This window comes from Vitis vinifera, chromosome 12 (genome assembly GCF_030704535.1).
Source record: "Vitis vinifera cultivar Pinot Noir 40024 chromosome 12, ASM3070453v1".
NCBI lineage: Eukaryota > Viridiplantae > Streptophyta > Magnoliopsida > Vitales > Vitaceae > Vitis > Vitis vinifera.
This window is the reverse complement of record NC_081816.1, coordinates 191904-206985: the sequence shown is the minus strand read 5'-3', so window position 1 is coordinate 206985 and position 15082 is coordinate 191904. Positions and strand designations below refer to the sequence as shown.

Genomic DNA, 15082 nt, shown 5'->3' with positions numbered 1-15082 from the left:
GGCTAGGTGGAAGACTCATCCAATGGTTAAAGTTGAAATTTGATAGTTGTTACCATATAAGAGGTTCTTGTCCTTCAAGAAATTCCACTAAAGCCAAGCATGGGCATGTTTACGATTTTGATTGAGGAGGAATCCTTTTTCCCATTTTTAGTAGAAAAGAAAAACAAATTATTTCATTCAAATTCTAAAAAGAAAAAAAGATAAGAGCAAGGATGAGATTTAACAACCCACTCCAAACCATATAGATATTGTCCGTTCTAGACTCAAAGGGGCTCTCACGAAAATTAATACCCAAAAAAATTAATACCCTAATTGTAATACTCATATTTCCCTATTAGTTTAAAAGCATTTCCCCTGGGTTTTATGTTTTGTTTCCCTAATTCTGCGCGCGTGTATAAATGTGTGTGCATGTATATAGTTCTCTCATGTGTATGTGCATATGTGCCCGTGTGTGTGTGTGTGCACGCACCATGATTCATGTAAAAGGCCCTTAAAAAGTGCCTCAATAGATACAAAAAACGACCATAGAATTAGTTTGTGAAAATGATTGATGTTCAATTTTTTAAGATTTAGAGATCCTTCTTAAAGCTGAGCTTCCAATCTTCTATACATACAATAGTTCTCTATGCTTTTGCATGTGATTCTCTCTCAATTACTTCTTCCAATCTTTCTTTTCCATTCAATCTCTCTCCAGCAATCAAACTAAAGCGTTAGCACGCAACAGCTTTCTCCGTACAATGTATTTCACTCCTAAAGATAGGAAGAGAGGTTCATCATAACATATCCACAAGTTGATCCCTTTAAAAAATTTGCTTTGTGCTCTTTCTCACCTAGCATTCACTTTTAATATATGTATGAGAAAGATGCGCTCAAGCATGCAAAGAAAGCAACAAGCTAGAAAAGCCATATGTTAGGGACTCAAACACTCACCTATGATTTCTCTTCATCGAAGGTCGATTTGATCATCTAGTATGCATCATCAATTTCTGATACTGCTTGCCAAGATAGGTGTAAAAGATAGGGATCTAACATCTTAATGTGCATTTGAGAGATTTTGCTCAAGATAAGGAGTGTCCACATGAGTTTATTGAGGTGTCTACACACGAATAAAAACCTCTTTTACATTTTGTTGAGAGTTTGAATTGTTCCGCCTAAGTAGAACAAAAAGGAGGAATTGAAAATAAAAATAGGAAAGTTTTGGATAGAGAAATGGGATGGAGGTTCAACGTTTTGTTGCTTTGATAGATGGAGGGTTTCTGAATAATTCAATTTATGAGCTAAATAGCAAGCCCCAGGCAATTGTAAAAATGATAATCAGTCACCTTCATCGCTGACATGAGCCTGAAGTCTTTTATTCCATCGAAATGACCTTTTTGTCTCCTTGTTTTCATTTTCCATTTTTTAAATTTATGATGAATTTCATCGTATCAATATTAGTAGGGTTGCATATCTACGTTTCTGGGTCAAGGTTATCTTAACCTAAGGAAGAATGGTACAAACACCAATCCGTTAATCCATGACGCTGATGGATTGGGCCTGGCCCAAATTTCTAATTTACCGGATTTGAATAGCAAACCAAGGGAGGTGGGTTGAGCCACAACTGGTTCTAAGGGGCCTGAGGATTGTTTTAGTCTCTCACCCTCAGAAGGAGATCATGTCGAGGGCTGTGAGAAGGACTAATTGTGCAGAAAGGAAACCCTAGAAGTTTTAAATATGGATCTAGTGTCAGCTCTAGCTATTTTCGATGGCCCAAGGTTAGGTTGTGATGACGATTCCCAATATCTTCTAGTTTACTCTTCTATGCGGCTGAATGAGAGAGCGCCTTCTACTGACACCACTCTTTTATTTGAAGCGAAAGGTTTCTCCAAGAAGTTTTTGTCTCTAATTTGTCTGTTGGGGGGAGGTCTTCTTCTTCAACCTCTTTCATGTCCAAAGATGAGGGTTTTTCTTTTCGGGGAGGACCAAAAGCTTGGTTCCTTGGAGAGAAAAGGACGTGGATCTTTTAGCAAAGGGCAAGGGTGACATTTACAAGCCTCTATGTTTGATTTCTAGCAAGGGCTTGGTTGTGGAATCCCCAAAAATCAACCTAAGGATGCTAAGACTACTAACCTAGAAGTGTATAGTAAAGAGGGGGCTATTGTGGGATTGTCAATGGATAGGCATGAGAAGGAAATTGCCCTCCTTCATGCCCCACTTCGTTAAGGAGCTTCAAAATCCGGAATGCTCGGTCAACTACTGCAATTCAAACAAAAAAGAAGGGAGTAGAAGTGGTGGGTGGGAGATGGTTTGTAAGTGACCTTATAGGTTGTGTTTTTGGGATTGTTGTTGGTTAGCTTAGAGGCTAGATGTTCATCTCTACTCAGAATTATGAGGCTTATAGAAGAGAAGAGGGGATGGAGCTTTGTCACCTGGTCTTAAGGTAAGGGTTTGGGGGTCGTGGGCTTTTTTGTAATTCCTAAGGGGAAAAAGGTGGTGGTTTCAAGAAGGGCAAGGAAGAGGGGTCATGGCAATAGTGGGGTGATTCAAGTTAGTTTCACCCAAGGGTTTGTTAAGTCAGGGTTTTTTATGTTTTGCTAGGCATTAGGGTGAAGTTTTTAGTTTTAGGTGTTTGTTTGTTGTTACTCTTTTGTTTTGCTTGTATTCAGCTACTACTTGTATACTTCGTGTGCTTTGTGCGTCTTATCCAAACGTTTTTAATATATTTGTTTTATTTACCTATTAAAAAAAAAGTATGGGTTGTGTATCCAAGATTGTTGACTCAATCGACTAAGTGGACCCCGGTTATATAGTTTTCTTAAGGATTGGTTGGCCTATTTATCATGTTTTCCATGCAATGAGCTTGATCTTTCCAATTTTGGTCTAATCAATCTTCCTAGTTGCTATTAAATCCACTACATAGAATAAATAAATTTTTTTCCAAGAAATTAATAAAGAACTGGGATCCTCCCTACTTGCAAAAATGAATGGATCAAAAGGGGGTTAGATTCTATTTCTAGGACAAGTTGGAGGTGAAGGCCATAAGAGAAGATTGGCCCTTGCTATAAGTAAGAGAGGAAAAAGGTGTTGTATTGTGAGCCAAAAACCCTGATCTACAACCAACCTTCTTAATATTGCAAACCAATTTGATCTATGATCAGCCTCTTGTTCTGACCACTTCTAATCAAAGATCAACCCTCTTGTTTTGACCACTTCTAATCAAAGATCGGAGGACAAGATGGGAATAAACCAAGCATATATCAAAAATTGAGCAAAAGTCATTGCGAACTGGCAAGGGCTAAGTTCCATGAACGGTCTAGATTCATGAAGAAGGCCATTCCATATAAAGGGCTAGTGATTCCTAGGTGTCCTTAAATAATAGGAATCTAACAAAAGCATCCAATCAACTGGGAATCCCCCTTTAAGATTCTACATCTGCTACTACTAGAGTGGATAATGCCTTTACTACTTGTGCCAGCAAAATTGGTGGGGCTTCCACACTCATATTTACTACAAAGTTCTTAGATAGTCACATTTTCCCATATTTCCTTGAGTGTGGGAATATCATTGAAGCAATTCTCATTCCATTAGCATGAACAACAACTCTCTTGACATAGGTGCTCTCCAACATCAAAAATACAAAAATGTAAACACGAGATACAATCTTTCTTTTTTTAGCTTGGTAAATGAAGGCCGCTCAATTGTCTCAAACCTTGCTCTTTCACTCGAGATTCAAAGAAAGAGTTAGGATCTAATAAGTCGGTTCAAGGGAGCCTCAACAAGGAAGAAGCCACTATCTAATAGCAATGTCTTCCTTGATCTTTCACTGCATAGTTTGCAGAGTTTGTATTGGGAGGAAGTGTGCTTAGCCCCATTCATCATTGGTGAAAGAGCGTTCTTTCTAGCTTTCACTAAGGATGAAGCAACTTTCAAATCCAATCGATTTCTTTAGGTAGGAAATCAATATCTAAGAAGAGTTGGTTTTTGGGACACTGGGATAGCTTGCAAAAAGAAGATGAACCATAAAGATCAAGATTGCACAAATGTGTGTTGGAAATCCACACCACTTTTCCCACCACTTGTTTTTGTTTGTTAGTGAGGGCTTTTGTTAAAAGCTGGTATAGTCCTCCCACGCCCCACCCCCCAAAAAATAAGGGAGGAAAAAAATTAATGATCTAAAATCAATTGTGTCTTCTACACTCTTTTTTTGAGCTAACACTATGAAAGTGGCATTCAGGCTTCTCTTAAATGAGCCTAGCTCCTAAAACTCCAGAAAAGAGCCCATCGCTTCACTTTTCACAAAGTCCTAATTGAATTGCCAAAAGTCCATAGAGAAGCCATCTAGTCCTGATACTTTGTCCCCACACAAATTAGAGAGGGCTGAAAAGACCTCAAAAAATGGAGTCTCCAAATGCCCTAAATTGTCCCTACCCAAATTTTCGAAAAAAATATATATATATCCCATTAATGTTTGGCCTCCAATCCTTTAACTCAGAAAGAAGGCTTTGAAAACCATCAACCACCTCCTCCTTTATGACTGTATCCTCAGACAACATAACATCATTGACCCTAACTTTATCCAAATAATTCCTTCTTCTATGAGCATTAGCCATTTTCTTAAGGAACTTTGTATTCTTCATCTCCCTCTTTAAGCCATAATTCTCGACTTTAGTCTCCATGAAACTTATTCCATTGTTACCCACTTGCAATGCTCCTCCTTAGCTTTCCTTCTAGCCTCATTCTCTTCGAAAAAACAATGGATTCCCTTTCCTTTGCATCCTAAAAACCAATACAATTTCAAAGAGGCAACTTTATTTGTAGCAATATTCCCAAATACCTCCCTATTCCAAGCTTTAAGGCTTTTAGCTTGGTTGACAAAAAGGGGCTAAATGAACCCCAACAAAGTAGCTCACTCATCAATTTCTAATTAGGTTCTTGAACACTTCCTCTTCCAACCACATATTTTCGAACTTGAAGGGAGATTTGCCCATCCTCATCCCTACTTTGTCTACTAAAATGGGAGTGTGATCAAAATAATATAAACTTTCTTACTAGCCATTGACATGTAAAGACCTTGAACTTTGGAAGAACTATAACTTCTATATAATTTTGTCCCAAGGCAAGGGTATTCAATTCTTACTTTCAAAAATCGAACAAAAGTACCTTATTTTGAAGAACACCTTGCCCATTCTTTTACATTTTTTCTCCTCTTAATAAATTTCTTATTAATAATAAATTTTAAAAATGAAATAATAAAAAATAACTTCTTAAAAAAAGTCTAAAATACATTTTTCCCAAAGAATTGCTAAGAACAAACAAATTGTGCATGTATATGAAGTTAAGATAACAATATTTTTTTTGATAGATGAAGTTAAGACAACAATATAGCAGCCACAAATATCTCTTTCATGTGAAAAGAGTGCATCATATATCTTAAGAGAGTAAGAAAAACATTAATTATGTATGGAAGCTCAAGAAGATAAAAGTTGGAAATTGGTGAGTGGTCTCCAAGAAGTTAGGGCGTACTCCAATTAACCCCTTTTAACCCCACATAAATCTACTACATTATCTCTCAAACCCCTGAATTAAGAAAGTTCTTTATTTTTATTTTTTATTTTTTTTATAGGAAACAACAAAGATATATATTGAATTAGAAAAAAGGAAAAACAAAAGAAGGATGAGGAATCCTCCCACAAATGAAAACTAAACAAAAGAAAATCAAGAGCAAAAAGTTATGTAGTTCATTTTTGTATTAAGAAAGTATTATTAGTTCATTTTTGTATTCATAATGTAAATTGCATTGAATTATTTAGCAAGTACAAAGTGAAACAAAATTCTCAGGAGAAGTAAGCAATTGCCTTACTTTCCAAATGTTTGTATCAAGATCCACTTCATGCTTGCCCGACATATCAATGGCATCTACGCTTAAGACTGCAAAAGAATAAGCAAATAAAAATGTTATTAGCATTCTTATTTAATATCAAGACAAAGAAGATAAAGAGATAAATAAAAAATCACTACAAAAAAATATGGTAGTCACTTAGAGAAGTAGAAGAAACATTCTAACCATCACAAGGTAAAGAAGGAAAGGTCATATTTATGTGGATTGGAAGAGTTTCTCCACGTTTCAAGTCTACAGACATCTGCCAAGCACATTAAGTTCAGTCAGAGGATCCATATTCTCACAAAATTTATACAGCTCCAAAGAGGGTATCACTCAGGATTTAAAGAAAAAAAGAACTCAAAAAAAATAACTGGTCTGGAAAATGTATTTATAATTCAGTTAACAAAAGAAATACAATAAATAAAGGACTTAAACATGCTTCCATCTGTTTGCAATTGCCAAGGCTAGGGGAGAGGATAAGCGGCTCTCTAAAGGCATCCAGGATTAATTCTAGTTATTGGCCCCTTAATTCTAGAAGAAAAATAAATAACAATAGTTATTTGTTAACTAGAATATGAAAATTATATTCTGATCAAAAAAAAAAAATATACGAAGAATATGTAAATTATGTCTCCCCCCTGTCAGCTTAATTGAAGGGGCTGCTGTGACCAAGTGGGTTCTGTATTCTGATTTAGAGGAATAGGAGGATTATCACTTCATTGGATCTTTTTAGGCCTTTCCAGAAAGCAGCCCCATTTGAAGTGCACTTTCTTCACGGGCAAATCAAAGGTACTGTCCCTCAAAGTAAGTTGCTTTCAAAACCCTCCATGCAGCATTGTGGACCATTCAAAAGGAAAATAAATGCCACAGTTTTTGTGGGAAAGAAATCTAATGTCATACACTTGGAGAGAGAAATTTCTCTACTTTGCTTAGTTTTTTCTCAGATAACTGGGGGATTGTTTTTGCAGGAGAGAGAACTAATTCCATACAGTTGGAAAGAGATTTTTTTTACTTAGCTGAGTTTTTTCTCTGCTAATTAGGGCATATGAAGGGAAAGTTCATACAATAATTGAGACCATATTCAGTCTTTTTGAATCTATGACAGAAAACCCTTCTTTTTCCCTCATGTACTCTAACATACTGAAGCTTTTATCAGAGCAAAAGATAATATGGATTCACAAAAAACAAAATTAAAGACTAACCTGATGAACTGTATAAGTAGTAAGATAATATCTCAGCTCGTGCAAGAACAATGTAGCCATTATGACTAAACCAATGATGGAGACTACAAAAAGAGAAAAGGGGAGACCATAAGAAACACTCAAGCTACTATAATTGGCCCATTAAGTGAGAAAAAAAAAATAAACAAAGTATAGAGATCAAATTCAATTAAGCACCCTTCCTTTTACAAAGTCCAATCAAGAAACACAAACGATTCATGTTGGAGTGACTACAACCCCTTCTTCAAGAATAACTAGAGGTGTGATTTTATCAGAAAAATGAAATCATGGAAAATGGAAAGTGCACCATTATTGGAGGAGGCACAAGGCATTGAGGTTAAAATGTCAGTACATTATACTATCAAATATACATCATGTCATTCTGGCTAAAATGTTGGTATGACATACTATGAAATATGTACATGGTTTTTTTTCTTTTCTTATGATAGGTAAATAAGAAGTACCATATTCTACAAAAATTAATAAATAAAATAAAGACACATATAAATGGACCTAGCAAAACAGACTGCAACCCTGGTAGACTGGAGGTTACAAGGAGCAAACAAAACAAGATAAAAACTAAAACAAAAAATCACTGGGACTGTAAAGGCCATAATCCATCCCTAACCTGACCTAATAAGATCTCAGAAATACTATCTTCCAAACCCCAAACCCCCACGCAAAAAAATAAAACAAAATAGAAAGGAAAGGAAAAAAAGAACTTGTGCTGAGCTGATCTCCCACTAAGATGCAAGTACATACGAATCTATTATATATTTACAAGATATAAAAGGAATAAATCATCGTTTCTCGTTATGATAAAAAGGTTCACAAAATAAGTATAATAAAGGAAGCTGATTCTTCCATTTTCAGAATTATAAATTTTGCTATCCTCATTATAACCTTCAAATGTTCACTAGCAGACACTGCTAGCATGATAGAGAATCAAATTTTACAAACCATCGTCCCAATTAACTTGTCCCCAAAACTAGCTATTTGGCGAAACCAGTTTGTTAACACAAACCAGAAGCGAAATTTTAAAAGAGAGTTTTAAGGATCAAATAAATTGTAGCCATTGGGCCCCTAACAGGACAGCATATGATGTAAAAACAATAAAAGAAAATAAAGAAAGTAAAGAAAGTGTTATCCATTGCTAAAAATTGAAAAATACCCTGAAGCACCCCAACAAGGGACATCATAGATCCATCAAAATCATGTGTAGACCCGAAATGTCTCTCCCCACATTTCTCGCAGAAGCAGGTTTCTCCAAAAACCAGGGTTCTAAAAAACACTATCAAGACTAATTGACAACTCCAGATACATATCTTCCACTTATTTTCTCACATTGAATAAATCCATACACATCTAAGCAATAAGAAAATTTAGAGAACACCTTTTATATAAATTCTCACTCATCCTGAGAAAGAATGAGAAAACAAGGGCCCTCATACAGAATACCAGTGTTGGCACAAAAAATGAAAAAGGCATTCTAATTTCAACTGATGTCGACAGAAGGGAACATCAACAGAGCAATCATGTAGTTCTGTCTAGCCAGTTTAAAATATTATCAGCTTACCTTTTACCATTATCATTCTAATCAGAGGTGGCAGTGAATTTGGATCAGGCTGCATGCCTATTATAACAGTTATTCTATCAATCCAAAATGAAACCTAAATAACCCCATTTACTCTCACTGTTTCTTTTCCTTCCAAAATCTCAATGAGAAAATATTAAATGTTTTATCCCCATTAAATTTCTTTGGATAAACATATACAACTTATACTAATTGATACTAAGCCATGATAACTAATTTAAAACACAGGATTGGCCAATAACAGATGAAATAAAATTTAATAGCCGCATACCTTATTATCCGAAAGACTGGTAAATATGACTCAGAAAATCAGGAGTGACAATCCAAACATAAACTGCTAGTAAATCAGTTGAAAAGAGAGACCAAGACTCCATCCATTATCGAAATTAGTCAAAACCCCAACCTAAACCTTTAGAAACATTAGGTCATTTGACAGGTTGATTCAAGAACTGCCAGCAATAAATCTAACCTAAATCCTTTTGAAGTTCTCAGAACCTATATTTGATCAATCATCCACACCCAATAACCATATTTGGTGGCTATACAGAGATGTTTCATCATAGAAGCTAGATGAGCATTTAAAAACAGGAAAAATCAGGGTAGAAATATAAGGTATAAACATTAAATTCTGAGGGTTTGAATGGACCCCGTTTAAAAGATTTTTTTTTTTCTTGCCTCAGAAAAAAAAAAAAAAAAAAAACCCACCCTTGACTTGAAAATTACGGTTTCAATGAAGCTAGCTTCAACCTTGCATAGTTTCTAGTTGTAATACAGTAAAGGGAAGAATAAAAGCATGTTACCAACTGCTCCAGATTGGGTCTTCTGCAACAAGTGTTCTTCTGCACGAGGAAAGGCATGGAGGCTCTTTATAAATTGTTTCACACCCATCTCTCTATCTTCAATTCAAGAAAGCAGAGTAAAATAACCTGTCACCCAGAATCATATCAAATTATTAACCCCGAACCCAACCTTAGCCAAACACCTAACCATCTTTCACTTACAATAGAGATCAGCAAAACTGCACAATCTATCAATAATAACATTCACTAAACTGGGCAAATTCAAAAATAGAATAAAACAAAATAGCAAAGCTTGAGAAGACACCATCATTGGTGTTTCCAATTTCTTGTTTTCCCACTAAGAAACGAAAACAACCATTATAATTTGTATACTTCCAATCTAATTCAAAACCGACCAAGAGATTCACGATAAAGAGCATATCGGTAGAGATTGAAAAAAGGAGCAAATTTCAATTCCTTCCAGAAAAAAAAATGGCGAAAATTCCATTCTGAAATCAGCGCAAATAGCTGAAACTTTTTCAGTGGAAAGACAAAATACTTCTGAAAACGCTCGCTTTCGGGTTTACCCAAATCGAAATCTCTGAGAAGATTCAATGAAGAACCAGAAAAGAATAAGGAGAAAGAGAATACCTAAGGCTTTAGGGTTTGGAGGTTGTGAGATTAATCGTCAACTTCTTCCTCTCCTTCTTCGGCCTTAGGGCAATGTTTACCTTTTGTAGTTCCCAACTGAGAATTGGTGCTGGGACGACGTCGTATCACGATTTCAATCTCCATTCAATACAGTATGGTCTTTGACTCGCGCGACCCAGGTTGAGGTCCACGCAATTTGGGTGGGCTTTATCGTAGAGTAACATCATTGGGCCATTTTGTTGTGTTACTTTATTATAGCATATAAAAACCAGGCGATTATTATTATGCTATTCATTAATAATTGACAAAATCCCTTTTTTACCCCCAAAATCCCTTCACGTATCTTAACTATTTTCACTTACATATATCCCCTTTTTAACTTTTTCTCCGACCAATCAAATTTATATTTCCATTATTTCATCATACTGATCAAAATTAATTTTCTTAAATAAGTTCTCTACCCCTTTTAATCAAAGCTATATTTCTTGTTATTATTATTATTAAATAAACTATTATTTTCTATTTTTAAAAACAAAAAATAAAAAATAATTTTTATTACTAAATATGTTTTATTATTATTTTTTTTTAGAATAAAAAATTATTCTTGCAAATAGTTATCAAACAAACCCTTATATTCTTTTTATTCATTATTTTTTTCTATTTTATTTCTCTTTCTTATTGGGATCTAAGTAATTATAGACAACTTTCAAGTAAAAGGAAACTCATGCGCTTGTTTTTCTTTTAATCTCTCTCAAAAATATTAGAAAAAAGTTATAAGAAGATTCTCAAGATTTTGAAAGAAAACGTGATCTATAAAGATTTTTAGCAATAGATCTTCAAAAAATATTAGAAATATATTTTATAAGAAGATTCTAAAGATTTTGAAAGAAAACGTGATCTTCAAATTTTTGAAGGAAATTTCTTACTTTTGAATGTTTTTCATTAACCTTATCCTTGAAATAAATAACAATGGCAAGTTTTGAAGATTTGTCACGTGAAGATTTTGAAAGAGACATGCTAAATTCAACTTGGAGAATATCCTCAAAACTTTGAAAGAATATTTAATTTATTTCTAGAAAGATTTCAAAAAATAGATCCTCAAATTTTGGAAGGAAAAAAAAAAGATAAGTTATAGTTTGAAATATTTGCTATTAACCTCAACCTTAGGATAGAAATGACAGATTTTTTGAAAAAAAAAAAACTAAGGGCATGTTTAGTAATTATTTTCAAAAACAATTTTAAAAAATTGTTCTTTAACGTTTTGTAAAATAAAAATCTGTTTAAAAATTTAAAATGTTTTTAATATTTTAAATATAATTTTTATATTTAGTATTTTATTTTTAATCATTTTACATTTTTGTATAATTATTTTTTTAAATAGTTCTTATAAAATAGGTAAAAACAACATAAAATAATTAAAATATGTTATCTAAAATCATCATATTTTATATTCTTAAAAATAGAAAATAGAAAACGATTTTTTATTATCAAACATATTTTTCTTCAAAAATAATGATCAAACAAATCGTAATTATGAACATCTTGCAAGAGAACACCCTACCTTCAACTTTTGGAGAAAACTGACCTTAAATATTGATCAATTTCATCCCTACTGTTTAATAAGAGCCTCATAGATAGTGGATGAATAAAAAAACCGGAGGTTTTGAAGGGAAAAGATAAATTTTCATAAGGTCCATTTCCTACTTTTAATGGGAAAAAATATATTTTAACATGATCATTTGAAAATTAATATAAAATAGGAACTCATCCCTTAATAATCCAAAATATATGTCATTTTTTCAAAATATTTAGTGTTTTATGAAATGTGGGTTGGTGTATTTTTAGGTTCACTAATAGCCTCCCACTTAACAAATATTTCATATATATCTTATTAAGTAGGCATTTATCACATGGCAAAAAATAAAACACAAAATCCCTAACCCTAAAATCTCTTTCTACTCGTTCTCTCTTGTTTTTAGTGCTTTGCTCTCTTTACCTAATCATTTTCACTTCTTGCTTTCCCTGATAGACTCCTTGCTCTCACCAAGCTCAATCCACACTAATCTGCAACCTGTCGCTAAAACCCCTAGTTTCTTTCTTTAATTCTAGTTCTTTTCTCCCTTCTCCTCTTTATCTACTTACGCTTTGCCCTTTCCTTTAATTTTCCTCTGGTGTTATATATGGTAGGTTTTTCAAATTGGTCCTAAAATGTGGTGTTTTGATTTTGATTTTGATTTTTTTTTATAGATGACATTTTATTTTCATCCCAAGACTTGAACTTGGAAGTGTATTCTAAGTGGTCAAATTGGAAGTGGTATATATTAACAGGAGTTGACCATTGAAGGGTCATCTCTTTTGTTCAATATTAAGTATGTATTGTCATTTTCAAAATTTTCACCCGATTTATTATATAAAAATTGAAATTCACATATGCATTTATTTCTTACCATTATCTAGCTTTTTATTTGATTATTATTTCAATTAAATTATTTAAATCGAAATATATTCTAATAATTCTAGATATCAAATTATTTAATATTTCAAAATTAATTTTAATAATTAATATTATTTATATTATATTATCTAAATTATATCATTCTTAATTGATTGAAAAATTAAATCAATATGTCATATAGGTGGAGTTGGTGAAAAAAATGAATAATAACACTTCAAAAGGTTTAAATCGGAATATTATATAAGTAGAGTTAATTAAATTAACTAATATTTCATAATGTAATTAGTAATTATGAATATTTGATTTTTTTTTTAATGGATAAAACTTTTGTGAATTAGTTTTTATCCTATTGAATTAATTTAAATTAGATTTAGGAGTTTTCTATGCATATTCATTATTTTTAAAAGTTATTTATGTCGAGTAATCTCATTTTAAACAATTTATAAATAATTTAGAATATGTTTGACAATGTTTTTATTCAAAGTGTTTTTAATGAAAATATTTCTAGGAGATTTTGTTGGAAACGGTTTTTAAAAATAAAAATAAAAATAGGAGCAACCACCCATGTCTACATATGAGGCATATTACTCATGTAATAACTATCCCGAGATCTTCTTTGATGGGAATAAGAGAATATATATATATTAATTATAGAAATATAATAAAGGTTTCTACTCTACAAGAATAGGTCTGTAAGTTTCATCGATGCATGAATATAAGGTATTTGAAAGACTAGCCAACTAATCTCTATTTGTGTTAATCTAATTGTCATGGTTGGAGGTATGATTTTGGACTTTCATCTTATTACTTGCAACTTTAAAGATTTTATCTCACATTAAGTATCAGAGCCAAGGTTCTTTGGTTAGACTTTCGATTCAATGTTTATTGTCTTAAATGAATTAAGTTTTATTTTCATATTTGATGAGATAAATTCTTTCATATTCATTGGGTATTTCTTATTTAATCCATATGGAGAAAATTTTGTCTCCAGTTATGTTTTTATGGAGTTAACCATGGGTTAGCCCTTGAACTAGAATATTCCTTGAACCATTGGACTAAGGCCCATGATTTGTTAGAGGTTGCCTCCTCTAAACTTAAATGTTGACTTTGTGAATAACTTGTATAAATTAAATTTTTATAAGTAGTATTTAGAAACACTGATTATATTTGTTTATCGGTTAATTTTGGTAATATTTGATGTCAAATCATAGTAACATTTGATTAATTAAGTAATAACCACAACATTTTTTATTATGATAATGTTAAGTGACAAAAAAAAGTTTAATTTTTGTCACATAGAATTAATGACATCAATATTTGTGAATAACCATAAAAGATAATAATTTCACCCCACAAGGTAATTATTATGTTTTGTGTTTATTTAGGATAGGATGGTTAAAAAATTTGTTGTCTACAAGCCTAAAATTACTAGTCCCATTATAAAGTAATTAAAATAATAATAATTTGCGTGTTGTATTCCATTCCCACATGAAAGTTTATGGTCACGTGTTGATTAGATTAATTTACATGAGTAATTTTTAATATTTGCTTTATTGCATATTATTAAATTTTGTCATTTATTTTGCAGTTTAATCTATATCTATTCCAAATTTTGATTCATCTCATATACCTTCCTTGAATGGCGATTGTTGTGCTAATTGGAAAGAAAAAGTTCTCCTTACATTGGGATGCATGTACCTTGATTTAGCACTTCGTATGAATGAGCCACTGATTCTTACGGGATCAAGTACCCAAACTAAGAAAGCATCATATGAACGTTGGAAGCGATCTAATCGCTTAAGTTTGATGTTTATCAAGTCTAATATTAGGAAAAGTATCCATGGTTCAATTTCTCAATGTGCTAAAGTGAAATAATATCTCATAGCTATTAAACAATAGTTTGAGACTTCTGACAAGGCTTTGGCTAGCACCCTAATGACAAAAATGTGTTATATGAAATTCAATGACATCAAAGGAGTGCATAAGCACATAATGGAAATGAGAGATATTGTTGCTCAACTTAAGTCATTAATTAGAGATTGAGATCAGAGTCATTTTAGTTCACTTCATTTTCAATTATCTTCCATTTGAATATGGGTTTTTTAAGATTTCATACAACACACATAAAAAAATTGCTCTATCAATGGACTTTTGACCATGTGTGTGCAAGAGGAAGGGAGATTAAATCACAAAATGATTGAAAGTATCCATTTGACGATTTAAGAAAAGAAACTAAGCAAAAAAAAAAAAAAGGAAAAACAAAAGACACCTCTTAATCATGTTAATAATAGTGACATCAAGTACTTATTTTGCAAGAGGAAAGGGTACATCAAGAAGAGTTGTCCCAAATTTAAGGCTTGGCTTTAAAAGAAAGGTTAACATGACCGTAGGCTGCGTGGGTGGAAGCCAAACAACCCATCGAGCATTCTCGACCATAAAAGGGGTATACTATTACCGTGAATAAAATGGACATGATTTGGAATCAAAAGGTACTTTACCTAAAAAGAACTTTTTTGAGTTTTG

At 32.7% G+C, this 15082-nt stretch overlaps 1 protein-coding gene across 1 annotated transcript in view; it reads right to left on the bottom strand.

Moving 5' to 3' along the window:
- Positions 1–10337, bottom strand: part of LOC100260862 (uncharacterized) — a 31042-nt gene extending 20705 nt beyond the window's left edge. Inside the window, exons 1-5 of the mRNA XM_010658644.3 lie at positions 10105–10337; positions 9475–9600; positions 7063–7145; positions 6044–6119; positions 5840–5907 (exon numbers count right to left, since the gene is read on the bottom strand). Coding sequence (XP_010656946.1) covers positions 5840–5907; positions 6044–6119; positions 7063–7145; positions 9475–9562 — 315 coding nt within the window. The 5' untranslated portion in view covers positions 9563–9600; positions 10105–10337. The remainder of the gene's footprint in view (positions 1–5839; positions 5908–6043; positions 6120–7062; positions 7146–9474; positions 9601–10104) is intronic.
- Between the last annotated feature and the right edge of the window lie 4745 nt (positions 10338–15082).